The sequence below is a fragment of the Labrus mixtus genome, chromosome 9 (genome assembly GCF_963584025.1).
Source record: "Labrus mixtus chromosome 9, fLabMix1.1, whole genome shotgun sequence".
Classification (NCBI taxonomy): domain Eukaryota; kingdom Metazoa; phylum Chordata; class Actinopteri; order Labriformes; family Labridae; genus Labrus; species Labrus mixtus.
This window is the reverse complement of record NC_083620.1, coordinates 11,151,029-11,170,349: the sequence shown is the minus strand read 5'-3', so window position 1 is coordinate 11,170,349 and position 19,321 is coordinate 11,151,029. Positions and strand designations below refer to the sequence as shown.

Sequence of the window (19,321 nt, the reverse complement as noted above, 5' to 3'; positions counted from 1 at the left end):
ATGCACAACGCACGGTGCAGGTGTGTGCCCTATTATCCTCCTAATAGTTGTCATTTTAACACCCAGCACTCACATTGTTTGAATAACCATTGAACTTGAACTCCCGTTAATGCCCGTGCAGGGTTGTGTTTGTTTTTAAATGAGGTGTGGTCGAGCATAAAGCTGGCACGTTCCTATCTTTAGGACACAGAAATGGACTAGGCCTTAGACCACCTAAAACCCGGTCATAAGTCTAGAGTCTGTTCCTGATACTGTATTTAGAGGATCTATTAGAAAGTTAGACACTTGTTTTTCTGTTTATTTCCAAACACTCCTCTATTGCTCTTGCATCAATACACGTTCTGTCTCATACACACAGAAACACACAAGTGTCACTGTTAATCAAGCCCGCAGATGTTAAAAGAAAACTGTTCCCTGTCCATTACACGCCCGTTAGAGAATACAGTCGAGGATTACAGCAGAGAAAAAAAGTAAATGAATGTTTACAGTCTAACTTTATTTGATGTTTGAGCACACAGAACATTAGTTAACATAGATCCTGTCTGATCCTGTCAGTGTGTCTGGAGATTGTAATCACAATTGAGGATACACTTTTATACCTCATGTGTTAATATTAACCGTGTCTTTCTGATCGTTTCTGATGTTGTGGGAATAATTCAGTGAAATACAACGTCCATCAGACATCATCATATTTCATACAGTGTCCTGTGTGTGTTCAGGGGCACAATGAAAGTTAAGAAGTTTAATGATCCTCAGTTCCCTATCTCAGAATAAAAACTCAAATCTGCTGTGAAAACAGCAATGCACTAGTTTGCAGGTGAGAACTGACATTCTGATTTGTTTGAATCATGTTACACCTAAAACACACCTATGTAAGGGACCGCAATCCAACCTCTTTGCGTTCTGCACCTGGTTCTGCATCCAGATTGTGAGCCGTATAAATAGCAAAATATGGTCAGAAACACACAAATTACTGGCTTTAGCCAATGGACTTTAGGGCCATCAAAGTAGGACCCATAAAATGCATTGAGCATATATACAAGCTCCATCAGTTATCATTTACATTTCACACTTTACAATAAACACATACCTAGATGTATAAATATGCAGTTGGACAGTATAGTCCTTTTTGTATTCCTTTGTCAGAGCCATCTGCAGGATTGAACTGCACCTTTGGGGACTCAGCTACGTTATTTTAACATAAGGGAACATACAAAACACACACACACACACACACTTAGCACAAACACAACACAAGAGTTGATGATATTTTGATGGACAGGAGAGAGGAGGTAATTGCTCCACCCTTGGCCTTTATGTCATTTTAACTAAGAGGCAGCCAGGAGTCATATGATACACACACACACACACACAAACACACACATGTATGCACACACTTAAAACAGAAAACATGAAAAAAATAACAAACTCCTTCTTTGGCCTGGGGTTAATTGATTAAATCCAAAAATGAATGTAAATATACACTTGTTAAACACACACTCATTCCTCATCCTGTAATTGGTGCTTTGAATTTTCCCTCATTGTATTAAGTCTCTTAATGAGAATCAACCCAAAGGTACCTAGGGTATGATGTCACAGGTTGTCTCAGATGGATGATGTCATCAGGCCTTAGCTGGCCTACACATGTGCTGCTGACGTCCCATCTCAGGGGGATGATGAGGATTACACAGCAGAGTGCATTTGCACATGTTGCTGTGGAGCAGTGGAGAAGCTAGTTGTTCGCAAATCTGGAGGTCAACCATCTGATCCCTGGCCCCAGCTCCTGCAGGCTACATGTTGAGGTGTCCTTGGAAAAGACACTGAACTCCAAGTTGGTCCCGATACAGCCTTTAGTGTGCGAGAGTGGCTGTGAAAGTATAAATGGGACACGATATAAATGCTTTTTTTTTTGTTTCACCCTCAGTGTCAACTCATTGATGTATTGCCTCCATACAGGAGACAGATTAAAAATTTACAGATCAATTAAAAAACATTTTTTAAAGAGGCCTTCTCTTGATTTAAAGATTTTTTGAATATTAACTAATTAATGTTGTTTTGGCTGTAAATGACTTTGACCTTCAGCAGTCACCTTCAGCATAGACAAGTTCACTTTGATATTGAAACTTTCTGAGTTATCCATCATTGTTTTAAGAGTTTTTGCAAATTCCTGAGTGGAAAAAAGTTCCAGGTTGAGGGGATTGGTTGGATTTCTTACATTCTGGGAAATGCCAGTAAATATAGTTTAGGTTAGCAAAAAAGGAAGCATGGGCCAACAGCTAAACTAGATGCTTAATGCCGACCAGTTGTAAAAGAAAAAAGATAATCAAATATAAAGGGATGTTTCAGGGGATTTTGTGCCACATTTTATCCACATGGTATATTAGGATAGAGTAGTTTCCAGGCAAACAATTACGACTCCATTGTAGGTCCAGTATAGTTAATCTTGGTTACAATTCTTTACCTAAACAAAGATTTTCATGAGAAGAACATAAGCTCCTGTCCCTTTGCTAGTGTCATCTCATTGGCTGAGATGTGAGGGTTCATGGGACATGTTTGTGTTTTTCTTGTCACTTGTATTAAACTTGGATTTAATGAACACACTGTCCATCATCTTTGCTTTCATTATTTTCTTCAAGAAACAGCCTCTTTTACCAGTGCTGGTATCTTCTCTTTGGCTGAAGGGTGGGGGTTCATGGGACGTGTTTGTGGGTGATTTTCATGATTATAGATGCAGGGTCCTTGCGTGCTACGATTAATTCTGTAAAAATGTTCTCACGATTACACAAGTCCATATGTGTGAGTCAGACAGAAACACGTGGGGGAGGGCATGAACAGACTTCGATCCATATCCTGAATTTGAATGTATTCTGTGAATCCATTCAATCTGAATGAATCATTTGTAACTTTCACGCATCTGTTAAACATTTTTATATTTTGTGTGCCCGCGTTTTTTTTTTTTTAAACAGATTCCAATCGAGGATGTGTCGCCAAGCTGTCATTCTCCTGTCCTCTTAAGGGCCACTACTGTCTGTACACTAAGTCCTGTTTCCACCTGACCAGCAGACAGCCTCATCTTTGGATACACATCATGCTGCTACATCTACAGGTGATGCTTTTAACTGTTACCACATAGTTTAGTGTGTTAGCACGTAAATGGTTGATAATCACTAATCAAGCAGCTTGGGTCAAGGAATTCAGTTAGCTTCATTAGCATTGTTAAAATTACAATTTCACAGTATCTCACGTAATTTCCCTTTGAATTTGTGTAAAAGTTCAAGACAAGAGTATCTTCCGTTCTACTGTTTGTCTTTTTACCAATCTTAACTTAATTTTTCTTTCTCTCTTCTTTGACCAGAGTAAGTCCAGTGTCCCTCTGTGCTCCAGGGACGAGTGTGTCCAGAGACTTGTTTCTCTTTGGGAGAAGACGCAGCTAAAAGGAGCTCACAGCTTCCCCATGGCTATGAGTCAGCATACCACCCCACACAGGAAGGTACTGGGCCACAGTGTGTGTGAGTCTGGGTAGTGTGTGTTGTGTGCATGTACTTCCTGCTCAAAGCTATCTGTCTCCAGCATAGGGGGTGATGTCATCAGTAGTGATAAAAAAAAAGAAACTCAAGGAGGGGAAAGTGTCAGAGTTAAACATCCACTTTGTTTAAATATGGAATGCACTCAATAGACACTTCTGTATACAAGCTCTCTGCTCACACTGACTCCTCATCTTTATCATGTGTGTCTATGTGTGTGTTTTTATGAACCATTGTGTGTAAGTGCGTGGATGTGATTGGTGTTCCTCACACAGCCCCTCATAATGTGACAAGCTAAGTGGTCACTGGGAAACAATTAGACCCACAAAGAAAATACAGCTGTAGTTTGTCTTTCTCGACTCATGTGTTGCTGCAATGAGATGGCCCAGCTATGGTTTCCATATGGAGCCTGTACATACCCAGGGACACATGTTCATAAACACAAAAACACACACGTGCACACAAAAAGTACTCAGGGCAGGAAAGCTCATGCTGTGTGACTTTTAAGTGTTCAAAAAAAGGCTGTAAACCTCTGCCTTCCCAGTCTTCACTGAATCAGTAAAATCGTTGATTTATCTGCTCTCTCACCAGTTTATAAAGGCTTCCTGCTGTTTTCAGAGTAGTTCAACATTTTGATTTATTTTTGGTTATTTTTGTGGGCCTTTTGCCTTTATTAGATAGCATGCTGGAGAGAGATTAAAAAAATGGGGGAAAGAGAGTGTTGATGGCATGCACCAAATGGTAGCTGGCTGGGAGTCGAACCAGCAGCCAGTGCACAGAGCACTTTGCCTCTGTACATGGGGTGCTTCCTCCAGAGACTGGCCTAAACCAGCGCTCCATAGTTCAATCTTTTTAACATTTGTACTTATTTGTACTGTTGTATCTATCCAGCCAGAAGCCAGTTATCTTATCTTGCATCTGGGATTGTTCCAGTTTTCAAGCTTTGTTTCTTGGGTACCAGCATATAAATATATGTGACCTGGTTTTCAACTACCATACTGTCCAGGTTTTTGGAAACAATTAAAAAGATAATTTTGTTATTCTCACTTACATCATATCATCATCATATCATATACACTATACTGCTTGCAACACTTTATCACTAGACCTGTCACCATGCTACCCTGTAGCTTTTCTTCCAGATATTAGGTATAACTTTTCAAAAAGAGCTTTAGTTATAAAGTCCAAAACATAAAGTTCATTAGAATTAAGATGTCACTTGGAACAAAAGCTCAGTAGATACAGGGTACAGAGTTAAACTGATAAAGCAACAGTGGAAGACAAACACTTTATATGCTTGGGGGTGGAGCTAGTTAGGCCTGGGAGCCGAACCAGCAGCCAGTGCTAAGCTAATGTAAAAGAAAACAGTAGCTTTACTGCTGCAAAACTATCAGATCAGATTAATCTTTTTTAAGGGCTTTAGTGAAATAAATAGGCCTCATTTTGATATTCCCCATCCCAAATCCAAACCAGTGGACTGGTTTAGTTCACTTAATGAGTGATAGACTTACAAGATCTCTTTTGGCTGTAAAATTGGTTCAGTCTCCATGTTTTAGGGAATACCATAAATCACAGAGAAAGAGGATGCAATTTAACAGCAAGAGAGAGAGAGAGAGGAAGAAGGTCACAGCCTTTTTCTCCATCCATATGCTCTGCATTTTCTATTTGCTTTCTTTTCCATCTTAATAGAGCTACGACTCCAGCCACTGTCAGCCAATCAAAAACACATGTAGAGGGAGACAAGAAAATCCAAAGACATATATGAGAGAGAAGAGGTTATCAATTTATGTCTGCACCCACAGGGGGGCTTGATAGGAGACTACAGGACTCCATGAGATGGAAGAGATGGAAGGTAGGCATTTATGTATGGCTTCTGACAACTCAGTTGAGTAATTTTATGACAGAGAGAAAACTGTTGTGAGTCTACATAGAGGGATGGAGGGATGTAAGAGCTTCAAAACCTAAACCAGGGATAAGGATGAAAGGGATGAGTGTGAGACTTTCAAGAGGCAAAGGCTGAGATATATAAAGTAACAATAATTAAAGGGTACTGGGTTTAGAGCACAGAATGAGTCCAAACTGGGGTTACAGGGAGACAAAAGTGGAGTGATGACGGAAAGACAGAATTTGTTGTAGAAGAGAAACTTTAAAGGTTTTTTTTCTGAGAGGATGTGACAAAAAAAGGAAAAGAAAGAAGACTAGTCAATAGATATAAATGGAGACGGGGTGAAGGGGAAGCCTGCGAGAGAAGATACTCAACAAGTATTGTTTAACCTTTTGTCTGTATTTGGCTACGAGTGAAAATGTTTGTTGATACAACTCTGGTGGAGATAAAGTTTGTTGGAGGAAGAGGATGTTGGAGAAAGGCTGAGTAAAAAGAGAAGGTGTGAAGCAGTGACCAAAATAAGATAGGGAAGGAAAAGAGAAAATAGTATGAGCAGAAGAAAACATGAGAAGCTCATTATGTCAAGAGAGACCGAATTAGCTAGAGCCTTTGTCATGTTTATAGCCTCCACTCCACTTTACAAAACTCCCACTTCTCATCCACTCATCTTTCTCCTGTCTTACACTCCCCTCTCTGCGACTCTTCCTGCCTCCACCTCCCATTTTACTTTCTCTTTTTCCGTCTCTGGTTAAGTCTATTCAGGAAACCTCCACAAAGCTTCTTTAGATTCTCATCCCATCCCATACTGGAAGGCAGTAGCTCAGTCTGTGTGGACTTGGTTTGGGAGCCAGAGGGTTGCCAGTTCACTTCTTGCACTGCCAAGGTGCTTGTGAACCCTTGTTACACACTTTGGTCTTTGTGTCTAACCATTAGTCTGTCTGTCACATTTATGTTAACACAACAATATTTCAAGGCTTTATTCAACATCTTTTTCCCTGCCACAATTACCCTACAATCCTGTTATAAATGTTCGACTTGACTGGTAAGGGGGGGGGGGGGGGGGCATATAGCATATAGTTGCTTATTTGAATTAAAAAAAACATTTTGAAATGAAAAAAAAAGAATGTAGCCATTTTCCTGTGTCAATGCAGTGCCCCATCGTCTGCCTGAAGTCAGCAGTCATGTTTTAACACAATCTAACAGCTTGATCAAATTATAACAATGATCTACAGACAGAGGTAGAGGGAGGGGTGGAGGGCTGGAAGTGCAAAAACAAAGACGAAAGGGGGCATAATGAAGGGGTAAAGGGGGTGACATGAGGACAGCAGTATTATATTCAGAGTTACATCCAGCCATTGTTTCTTCATCTTCATTGAATCCACCTCTCATCCTGATAAATCAAACATGGGGTCATGCTTTTCCACATCAGCATGTTTCCTGGCTGCCAATTATGTCATTGTTAACAGCAACATTTTCCACTAGCTCATTGAAGCCATATATAACTTACTTTGTCTGTGAATTGTGTCCTGTCAGCACGCAGTGTGTTACGTTGTGGGGAGCCTGGCACAAAAAGATTCAAGATTTAAAAAAAAAAATGTATTGTCTATCACATAGTGACAGAAAATTACTTCTTGGTTAGAGGCTCAAACAACATAAAAACATTCACAACCAATAGACTCACATAAAAACAAAATACTCAAGGCTTTATTTACAAAAGGTGTGGCTCTGCTTTTGCACCTGCTAAACCTGTGCAAGACACTCACAAAACACACGCAGGGTGTCCACTAATTAAGCTGCAGAGCTTCAGTGATGGTTGGGCATATTTAAATGAGACATTATCCAGTCATTTGGGGGAAAAATGTCCCCTATTCTATTCGATAAGGAAGCATCATTGCAGAAAAGCGACTTTGGACCGCGAGTCCTTGGACTAATCTCATCTCCTGAATGTTTTTAAATAAAGAATTCTAATTTACAAAGTAATGAATAATTTCAGCTGTCACATTAATATAATGAAACAAAGAAAAATATTGTCTTTTAAAGTGTAGAGGAGAGTTTTTACAAGTATAAATGATGAAATGGTGAAGTAAAATACCTCAAAGATGGGTAGACCCAAAGAGTTGAGTAAACATCTCGCACCCCGACCTACTTGCCTTTTGTTACTTCATCGGCCTGTGCTTTGATGTTCCAGTACTCAGAACCAGGATTTCTCACAGTTGCACAACATGTCTCTCCTGAAGGCCACTCGGCCCCCTCATATCAGAATATTAATGTTCATGTAAACCCACAGATGGTCTGACTCTGTCAGCCACACATGGTCCTGGTTTATCTGTATCCGCAGGCAACCCCCTTTGACCTCAATTATTTAAGTTTTAACAACACAAGTTAAACTCTGATGTATGGATGAGTCTAAATGTGACTCCTTTGATCATGTGTGCACTTTGACATGGCATGTAGTGCTGTGTACGCGTGTATTTTTAAAATGTGAGTTTTAGTCTGGGTTTCAGTGGTTCAAATGGGAATACGCAGATAAAAAACAGCTTTCCCATTTATATCATATCTCATTAACATCAAGGACTGAAGGAGAACAGGTCAATGTCAAACACACTAGTAGCTCTGCCAGTACAGCTACTTGCTTTCCTTACACTTTATCAAGCAAACTCCCTCTGAGCATTTTATTTGAGTCTAACTTAGTGAGAAAAATATGTCTCCCGTTCTTAAATGGATCATCAGAAAAAAATGAAGGGAATGCAGCAGGTTGAGAGGTCAGAGAAATGATGAAGTTAAGTATTCTGCTGTGCTGGTGGTCAGGATATGTAAGCTGTGAATTCATTATGGTGAGATTAGCTTAACAGGCATTAATACAAAATGAACACAAAAATGCACACTCACACAGGCACACACACAGTCAGGACAAAACTGTATGTTTGTCAAGGAGACTGATGACAGTAATCCATCATCCCTTTGAACATGCCTGTTTTATTTTCCTCTCCAAACTAGATAAATATTTATTTAGGTAGGTATTATCTCAGGAGGGGCTTAAGTGTCACTGAAGTGTGTTTATATATATTAAGAGAGTATAACTCCGACCATGTGCAGGGGGTCTTTAGGGATATTAAATGAGGGATTCTGGTGCTTTCTGTACTGAAACACACGCTCACTCACACAGCTGTACAGTCTATAACTGTAATGTCAAGTGTAAAGTACCTCTTAAAGTTGAAAGCTGTTTATTGATGTGTGTTTATGCTTGTGACAGTAGCTTTAACAAGTGTATTGCTATGGACTGGTTAAACCTCTGCAGTTAGAGGTGCCGGTAGCCTTTTGGTCAGTGCGCACGCCCCATCAATGTAGACTGTAGTCCTCTAATCGGGCAGCCAGGGTTCAAATCCGACCTGGGGCTCCTTTCAGGCATTTAATTCCCCACTCTCTCCCGCCCCAAGTTCTGACTCTATCCACCGTACTATCTCTAAATAAAGACCCTGATTTCTTCAGCAAGTCAGTGTGAGCAGGAATGCACAATACCAAGACACTGAAACTGAGACAGCTCTTGGAATTTATCCAGTGATAATATTACCTTCACCTGTGCTTTCTCTTCTATAACATATCAAAATGTTCCATGTGAAAAAGCCATAATGTAATTATAAAAAAGAAACACAAAAGTTTCAGTATGACAGGACAGCTAATAAGTATTCTGTTTTCTTTCCTTCTGTCTTCAGGACCTGGATAGTCTCCAGATTCAGCTTGAGGAGGTCCGTTTCTTTGACCTGTTTGGATACAGTGAGGAAGAAGGAGGTTGGCTCTGCTTTATGTGTAACAACCCTGAGAAGGCTACAGGTACGCACACACACACACACACGAAATGTCTCTGTTCTACAAAGGCCGAAGTATACATAACAATGATTACAACATAGTAAAGTTTGGATGGATGGAAAGTTGTTGAAGATTGTTAACAATAAGTCGTCTGAGAAAAGTCAGATAAGGATTTGAAATTGATAGACAGCTTCAGTAGGAGTAACTAAAATTAAATGTAGGACCAAAAAATTATATAGAAAAAAAGACGAGGCATAAAGCTTCAAGATTCCGTTATTGTCATTCAGACACTATACCAGACAGGTACAGACATTAACTGAGAAACAAAACAGAAAAACAAAAACAAATTAACGTAAATGTATGTAAAAAGGGGATCAAAAGAATAAAATAAATATTTCGGTTAAAAGCTCAAAACAGTCAAATATAAAAAATGATTTATAAGCAGAGAGAAAAGTAGGTGTAATATGTACGAGGAGGTAGAAATTTTAGGGTGTATAGCCGACAGTAACCATCAGTAAAAAGCAGTGAGATACATGTATGGTGCAGTTGTGGTTCAGTTTGTAGAGTCGGTCGTCTCTCAACCAGAAGGTCAGGGGTTTGATCCTCAGCTCCTGCTGCAACATGTCTGATGTGTCCCCTTGCTGCATCGGCAGGGTATGCATGTGTATATATGGGATTAGTTACTTCTGATGGTCACTTTACATAGCAGCCTCTGCCATCAGTGTGTGAATGGGTAGGTGTGACATGCAGGGTAAAACAAAATGCGGGGCTTTGAGTTGTCAGAAGACTAGAAAAGCGCTATACAAGAAGTCCATTTACCATTTATAAAAAACTGTGTGATTATTTAGCACAAAGCAAACTTACAAGAGAAAGGAAAGATGAGGCATTTCTAATTTTAATCACTTTGCATAACAGACCCCTCTCTGATTTTCCCTGAATTTCTGCAACCCTTTCTATCGTCTCTAAACAGAGCACTGAATAACAAAAGTGGCATCTAAAGATGTTTTTCTCATTTGCAGTTGTTTCAACAGCTTATCTTTGGCACAGTTGTGGTTCCCTAGGGTCTGCTGGTACAACCAACGCAAAGCTCCATGGCATGTTTTCACTCGAAATGCCTGTAAGGGGAATAATCTTTCCCAGAACAGTGAAGTAAATGGAGCAAAGAGCGGCACTGATTTAAAAGCTGCCAGTCTGATTTTATCGTGGTTATGAAGGGTCATTGAATTCAGACAGTCACTGCCATCATGACTCAGGTGTGATTAGTTTATGTTGGACCAGCTACCCCCTTCAATGAGCACTTTGTCCCAATGATGTCAGGCTTGGAATTATGACCAAATCCTTTAGATTACATTTAGATTACTGTGTGTGGGTGTGTTTGCGCTCTGTCTATCTACCCTACTCACTGGGGACTTAAATCTGTAAAAAATAAACATAGATACTAAAATTATGTAAGAAACACATTTTAAAGCATGCAAAATAAAAACTATATATATCCTTTAGTTGTCTCAAATACAGAGGATCCTCACTTTCTCAACTTTTTCTTCTCTGGCTCAATACATGGCTATCTATGTGTCCACTTTTGTCTCTGCTCAAGAAAACAGGAAGACGGTGTGTGTAGTTGAGTGATGATGCTGTAAATCTAAAAAGTCTATAAATCGATGAGTGATAGTTTGGCCTCAGGAGAGCTCACATGAGAGTATATATGACAGAGGTTTGCGAAACAACAGGCTTTAAATCTGCGTTTATCTTTCTGTCAGTCACACAGGGAAGCTGTTATTAGTTATATAAGAGGAGTAAGAAGAGGGCAGTTTGTGGCAGATGTTGTGTTTTTATGAAGAAATATGGAGGGGAAAAGGTGAAAACGAGAGGGACTGGCAAGTGTTCTTTGAAACCTGAGGAGTGTAGTGTCACTAATAAGCAGCTGTAAACCTGTGTGTCACACAGTGTGTTTCAGGCTCTGCTGTTTGATGGCAGCTAATAAGGAGCCAGCAGGTATTTCCCAGAAAGTAAAAGCCAGAGACAGGAAGTTGTTTGCTGGGTGAAGGAAACAGGAAGAAGGGAGGCAGTTAAAGATTAGTGTGTGCTTATTTTTATGTTGATGTTTTTTGGCTGGAAAACAGTTCAGATTAGGGTCAATTACCCAATGAGTACATATCAAGTTTTATTTATTGATAATGAGAAAACAACAAAACATCTTCACAATCATGTCACATTTTTTGTTAAATATTAGAATAACTACTCCCAGAAGAGCTACCATAAATGAATTAGATGGGATAATGGTAAAGCAGCATAGCCAGAGGTTGAGAATAATGCTGTGAGTGTGTGTATGTGACGCCCCCACTGTTTCTTCACATGTTGAGTTTGGCAACCTTGTAATGCAATGGGAAATCTAAGACTAGGACACAACTATTGAGCCATTGTGGAATCAATATGAAAGTAGAAAGTCATAATGATGGAGCTTTGTTACGACACTGTTGCAGAATCGCAATCTGAAAAGGGCTGAAGTTCCTCAAATGAGACCAGTTTCTTTACATTCAAGTCATTTTGTAATTCATTCCAAGTAAAGGGTGCAAACTAAAATGCCTATTTCCTAAGTTCAGTTCTGAACTTAGGAACAGACGCTGTGGCTCAGTTGTTAGAGTCGGTCATCTCTCAACCGAAATGACAGGGGTTCGATTCCCAGCTCCTGCAGCTTCATGTCCACTGTGTCCTTGGGACACTTAACCCCAAGTTGCTCCTGGCGGCTTCGTCTGAATGTGTTTGAATTACTTATTTCTAGTGGTCACTTTACATAGCAACCTCTACCATCAGTGTGTGAATGGATAGGTGTGACATGCGGTGTAAAAGCTCTTTGAGTAGACACAAGACTAGAAAAGTGCTTTACAAGCTCAAGTCCATTTAGCATTTACAGCAAGAAATGGTCCTGGGTCTGAAAATGATAATTTCCTGTACCTTTCTGTCTGATGTAGGTTCTAGGTATGGCGGAAGCCAACCTAAAATATACTGGTGAATAAGAATACTGGTGTGTTTAAGACTACATGTGGACCTCCAGGGCATACAACAAACAGTGATGAGTGAGGGGTTAAAACTTGCCTTTGTACTGCTGCTTCATGAGACACACTGTCTAGAGCATTCAACCTTTCAGAAGAGGTGGGCATATGTAAAACATCACAACACAGACATTTAAGATGCAGCAGCCAGTCTCCTTTTGGACATTAAAGAAAGGAACATATTCTAAAATAAAAACCCAGTTTAAGTGTAAACCTTTTCACCAACTGCTCAATATGAGGTGTAAGAGAGATCCATCGATTGAATACCAAGATATCTGTACTAGTGAGATGCAGAAGCCATCTATGTACCCTGAGAAGTGGAGATTGAAGGCAGGATTTTGCATTTGAAAACAGCACAACTTTTGTTTTTGTTTGTCTTCTCAGGGTACACAGATGGATTCTGTGTTTCGCTATTACAGATATCTTGGCATGAATGATCCTCATCCATTCAAGTGGAACTAATATTCATTTGGCTCCTCTGTATTGGAGCTGTTATTTAGCTGGGTTCACGGCTCTTTCTTTCTAGGTCTTCCATGTCATTGTCTTGTCATCACCCATTACATCAAACATACAAACAGTCACATGCACAGGAGTAAACACACACATGTCAGGTTGCCTAGTCCAAAAAGTACAAAAGCCAAATGAAGCCATCCTTCCAGCTCTGCTGCTCAGAACAAACCAGTAATCGCGGGCTGAATGAGTGCAAGAACGGATGATTACATTTCAGATTCGTGCCAGTCTTTGACAGTACAAGATGATTTCAAAAGGATTAGTCAAACTTGGCAGTTGGGCTGCGTTTTTTCTAAATTTGTTTTCTAAAATGTTTATGCCCTTGGATGGCCATACTGCTCTGCATGTCTTTCCATTCAGCTTGTCTGACACTTTCTTCCTTAAAAGTCCAAACACAGATTTGTAGATATACGTGAGATTTTTGCCTTCACTGCACTACAATGACAATAAATGGAATTGTGTTTGTGTTGTGTGTGATGAATCACATTTGTAGAGTTTACAGAAACCCAAACTTATTGTGAACATTATCTAATGGTGCTGCTTCAAAATGTCTGGTTACAAACACAAAAAAGTGTATTTAAGTCTTTTATTTATAAGACTTAAGTTAATTATAATTAAGAATTATAAGTAATTAACCTTAAGGTAAGTCAAGAGGCTCAGGTATTGAATCTTTTAACCTTCACATTACTATGAATCCTGAGCTTTAAGAAAATATCTGAACATTGTCATTGAACCCACTCTTCCTGATATTTGTTGTATGGGCATGTTTCTCTGTGTGTGTGTGTGTGTGTGTGTGTGTGTGTGTGTGTGTGTGTGTGTGTGTGTGTGTGTGTGTGTGTGTGTGTGTGTGTGTGTGTGTGTGTGTGTGTGTGTGTGTGTGTGTGTGTGTGTGTGTGTGTGTGTGTGTGTGCGTTACCTGGAGCATGAAATTCTCCCAGCATGACTATGTATCTTCTCTGCTTTGTGTTCAAACAGCCAGCGGTGTAAGAAGTGACCCCTCTTTGGCTTTTAACACCTGAGAGCTGATTTGTTTGTGTCAGACTCGTGAACTCGTTGGCCTGAACCAGCACTATCTGCAGCTGATCATTTCTCAGCTGTCAACAGTCAGCCTCGTAACTCAGAGGAAAGAGAGGTTTGAGGGATGTTATACAAAACTTTAAAACAGTACATCTATGTCCATAAAGTGAATGTTGTTTTGAATTGTTCTGTTGAAAATCAGACAGAAAATTCAGGAAGATGGATAAGAGGATGTTATAAACGATCATGACTTAGTCACAGTCATACAAGGATCATATTTTTTTATATGAATGAACTGCTGAACAGCCAAAAAAGGTGTTTATACTCTTCAGTCCAAAACCTCATCAGAACCTTAAAGGAGGAACTCTTATGTAACCTGAACGCAGTAACACATAAGTTACTCTCACTTTACAAAAAGTAAAATAGGCAACAGTGCCTGTAGCTGTATTGGATACAAACTCTCTGCAAATTCAAATGGCTCACGTACGTGATATGGTTTACAAGTCCAAATGGTTTATGAAGATGTGAAACAGATGAAAAAGTCTTTCACCAAACTGAAAAAGTCTAAAATACAAGCCAGCAATATTTAGTCAAAGCCAGAAAACAAATCAGATTTATCCCCTGGAAACCATTTGTGTGTTCGACTGAAAGCTCTCGAACTACATCCAGTAAATTAAGTCAAGTTATTGTAAGTGATGTTGATGAGTCACCTCATCTCACTGAATTATATGTAACAACTGGACTTCTGACCAAGTGCCATTTGGAACTTTTCATTTTTAGGTGACCCACTTTTTTATTTCATCATAAAACACAGCACATCAAACTTCACATATTTGTTTCATGTACACATGCTGTTCACATTACCAGCTTCAACCAGCCAACTTTTTTTTTCTCTTTAATGCTTTATATTGTGTTACCATAACAAAAACTTGCTGACTTGGCCTGAGTGGCGTGCTGATTACTTCAGAGGTTCCACACTCACACAAAGCAAGAACCTGGTCTCCTGTTTTTATGATGAAGGAGAAACAGTGAAAGGTGAAGGGTTTTCCAGTGTGAAGGCCAAAGTCAGCCAGTGGTTACTGCAACTCCATGATGCTTTATGATATACTGCTAACTTTAACTACTGGAATGCCTTTGAAGTGAGTGATAATGAGCTGAGCTGAGAGCTGTTTGTGAGCAGGTTTGTGTTTGTGCATGTGCTGTGTGGGGAGACTGCCAAAATATGATCCGCCAGCACAACTCTCTTCTTTCTATCAGGATGTTTCTGGCTTTGTTTACTTTATTTTACTTGGATACTCTCGGCTTACCATCACATAATGAAAGTAACGAGTGACAAGAGAGAAAAAAAAAAGTAGGAATGGCCTGGAGTTGGCTTCTGGCCCTAAAAATACATCCTTTGAGATTATCACACACAGTCTTGTCCCTCACGCCGCTACATGTGGATTTGAACACACATTCACTTGTGTCTGGAAGACCCAGTTTGCAAAAAAATGGAAAACCCCAAGACAGACTCTTCATCATCCAACCATCAATCAGTGAAGACTCACTCGACAGAAACTATGAACTCCAGGAATTCTGTTGCGAATTCAGGAGATTCCCCGGCTAAAGAGTTCCATTTTCACGGCTGGAGTTTTTGAGATTATGATGAATTTCTGGAATGATATAATGATATTCTGGTAATATCACCAGGCAGGCTTGGGGTCTTACAAAAAAGATGTTAGCCCATACTTAAATATCACAAAATGATAATCCATTCTTGTCAATACTTATCTAAGCTTTTTTCTCAAACGCTCCATCTTTCATCTCTGTTATGACATCATCCCTGGTAAACAGATAAATACATTCTTGCAAGGCTGTAATGGTTGTTTAGAGGGACAGCTGTTTTAGGTAAGGACTTAAATTTGACAAATGACTTTTTTCACAGCTTTGAAATCATGTCACTCATGTAGATAGACATGGAGCACAAGAGTAGCCGACACAGACAGACAGTGAGGAACAGACAGACACAAGGGGGGGGGGGGGGGGGAGAATACACAGAGAAAGCTGAAGATGGCCGGACCACCAGGGATCAATCCAATTGTATCGTATCCTAATACAAGTACCTTAAAATATAACTTAATAACAGTACATTTATAAAACTGTCTTAGCACCTTTTGTGTCTCATTGTTTGAGGTCAGCGTGTCTCAGACTAGAGGTTATAGACCACAGCCTGAGGCCAACAACAAATCCAGACTTTTTTTCCAGATGTGTGGCATCAAAGCACAGACGGACAAGAAACAATGATTTATGCAAACAAGAAATATTTCTTGAATGATGTCAGCAAGTCACTCACCCAAATGGTTGGGACTGGTAAAGAAAACAGTTTGTCAGTTGAAACTCAATGTTACATTTTGAAATATCGTGCTTTGCAAACCTAGTTAATCATTATATCCAATGTTGAACACAAATACAAAACTTTCACACTTAACCATCAGTCGACGCTACCTGTAGTTTAATTTGAAGACGTTTGCCAAGATCATGTGTTCGTCCTTTCCTTCAGTACAATGGTGGTTAAATAAATTGTATTTGTTCGGCTGATCGGAGCATTGATATTACCAAAAATGATTCATTAGTTTATAATCAAACCATTTCAACTGAAGAATCCATCCATCCATTATCTATACCGCTTTTCCTGTCAGGGTTACTAGAGGGCTGGAGCTGATCCCAGCTGTCATTGGGCGAGAGGGACTGGTTTTTTATCTCCCATTAAGTGAAACAGAAAAGCAGCTTCACCTTTTGCTCTCTTCCAATGTGTGATTCTGATGGCCTTTAGGTTTTGTCCTGTTTGACGTCAGGCACCTTTGTGAATCATCTTTGCAGCATGCCCACACATTTACACACACTGTGATCAGATTGCACTAATCTCTTGACTGCTTTACTCATCATCATGAATACAAAGAGTAGCTCTGTTTCATGGTCAGCTTCAGATGTGCTGGCTAACTGGCACCAAAGCTAAACCAGGAGTCTGGGGATCACAGTCACTTATTTCACAATCAGTGATTGGAAATTCATCTGTGATTCGTTTCTTATTTTTCTTTTTTTAAAGAACAAACAGGAAAAAGTGAAATATCTACATTCCTAACACAAAAACAAATTTAATGCGTGTGCCATAGATACACACACACAAATGCACTCACACATTCACAGCAGCTGGCTGTGGATGTGCGTGAGTGTTTCTAACCAGACCAGTCATGACTCAAATTTGTGGGAGTTCTCCTCTATCGGAACAAACATACATGAGTGAGACATAATACCTTTTTTTGATTCACACTGAGTAACCCATTGATGAATGGAAGTAGAAGTGTGAAAAGTTGTGTGTATGTTTGACTTTTTTCAGCACTACACACTGTAGGAGATTTAGGGTTATAAAACATAACAACAAAGAACCACAGAGAGGGAAACATAAAGAAACAATTTGAAGGATATTGAGACTAAAACTTGTAATTTAAGAAAAATTCTGTAAATCATTTAAAATAAATATATTATGGAAGTGTCAGATTAGAAGGGTGGCTGACGTGAGCTTGAGCATGTAAAATGAATAGATGTTATCTTGTTGTACTGTATGTGGAGAACAAGAATTGTCCTGAGAAATGTGCAGGGTCACCTCATGATGTACATTCACTTACACCGGCTTATATTCATTACCCAGGGGTCTCATGAATAACTAAACAGGGGCCATAAGCCAGGTTGCCCAGTTTTGGAGGATAGTTGCATTTCAACATTTAAATGGGAATATGCTTGGTATCCAAGTGAATTGTCAGGGCAATATAGACAACAAGCACACCACATTATCACACCTCACCCTCATCCAACATCTTTTTCACCAGTATGTATTGAAATCTGACCATTGAGACAATCTTCTCTTCTTTGCCAGGATAAAGAATTGTATTTATGTCATGAATTACTGTTAGAATTATCATGAAACCCTTCAAACTGAAGCTGCCCCTAGATACAACTTAAAACTGTCTTTCATTTGTTTTCGTCTTTCTTTTGTAGTATGTCTACAAAATTGATTTCTCCCTGTCAGTTGTGAACCAGGAGGGACAGCCTTTGATCGAGGGGAAGCTGAAGGAGAAGCAGGTCCGCTGGAAGTTCATCAAGCGCTGGAAAACCCGTTACTTCACCCTGGCAGGAAACCAGCTTCTCTTCCGGAGGGGCAAATCAGTACGTGGCTAATGAAGACGAAGCCTCCTCACACACAAACACACTTCCACATACACACTGTCCCTCCCACCAGAAAATCCTCATTGATACTCCCTGGTCCATGTCATTTGAAGCATGATGCAACTGTATGAAACAGTGGAAATCTCATCAAGAGATAAGAACATCTGTCCCTCAGGACCATCCCATTGATTTATCTGAAACAAACCTTGGCCCTGGTAAGGACAATAAAGGGACTCCCAAGGCCAAAGCATGATGCTGCAACCTCATAGGTCACTTTCACCCACTATAACTCAAAGCAGATAGCATTACGCACAAGTAGCAAACACACAAAGAAGGTACTGTCTTCAACAGTTTGTGTTAGAAAAGACAAGACAGAACTCAAGCAGTGTTCCCCCCGTGGTTGCAACACATTTTTTTCCTCCAACATCCACACGTAAGGCTGAACAAAACCAGAGTAATTGTTCTCAGGAAACATTTGCTTAATCAAACACACATAAAGGCAGATCAAAGATGTGTTGAGGTCAGTTGTCTGAAAAAGGACCACACTGATCTTTTTCAGCTGACAAACAGAAAAATGACTTCAGTTCGTGAGGAAGTTTAGAAAACGATTTATGTGGGAAACAAATTCAAGCTTTGATTCTGTTTTATTCCAGTCATCTACACGAGTGAAACATTTCATTTTAACTGAGAGTATCTGGAAACAGAAGTAGAGTAGAGTTGAGCTCTTTTTTCTTTTAAACTCCAAACAATAGTCTTTGTGTTTCTATCCAGATGGTAATAGATTCCTCTCTTGCACTGCAGCCACTCACTGGAAAGGTTGTGTGTCTTTGTTCTCGGTGCTCAGTCTGCCTTTGCCAGCATGTTCCGGAGGAGGTTGGTATGTTGTGAAAGAAGTTTTCCCAAATGGGGAGAGAGATTGAGAACATTTAGATGTGTGGTTTCCTCCTCATTGAATGATAGAGCAGCTTTGACAGTCCGAGGGTTGGAAACATTCCCTACATCCACACAAAGCTAAGCCGTGTACCTCACGACCAGCACTCAGGCTGTTGCATTTATTCACAGAAGCACATGCAGTGTAGAAGGGATATTCTGTGACGGTTACCTATTTACTCGACATTGTAGATCATTGCTGACACACTGGGATGTCCTCCACTGACTTCTATTTTTCCCCCCTTATTAGGACCAGACATAGACTGACGCTAAACTAAAGGCAGGCCTGGATAACAATTTGGCATCAGGCTTTATGCAACAATGCAGAAATAAAAAAGAGAGAGAGAGAGAGAAATAGAGTGATACGAAATAAATGGTTAATGTGTCTATATTTT

The 19,321-nt window shown here is 39.8% G+C and overlaps 1 protein-coding gene across 2 annotated transcripts in view; it reads left to right on the top strand.

The window, feature by feature from the left end:
- Positions 1-19,321, top strand: part of veph1 (ventricular zone expressed PH domain-containing 1) — a 70,523-nt gene that overhangs the window by 46,157 nt on the left and 5,045 nt on the right. For both annotated transcript variants that reach the window (XM_061046246.1, XM_061046245.1), the window contains 4 exons: positions 2,967-3,106; positions 3,356-3,490; positions 9,123-9,240; positions 17,860-17,996. In XM_061046246.1, the coding sequence (XP_060902229.1) occupies positions 2,967-3,106; positions 3,356-3,490; positions 9,123-9,240; positions 17,860-17,996 (530 nt within the window). The remainder of the gene's footprint in view (positions 1-2,966; positions 3,107-3,355; positions 3,491-9,122; positions 9,241-17,859; positions 17,997-19,321) is intronic.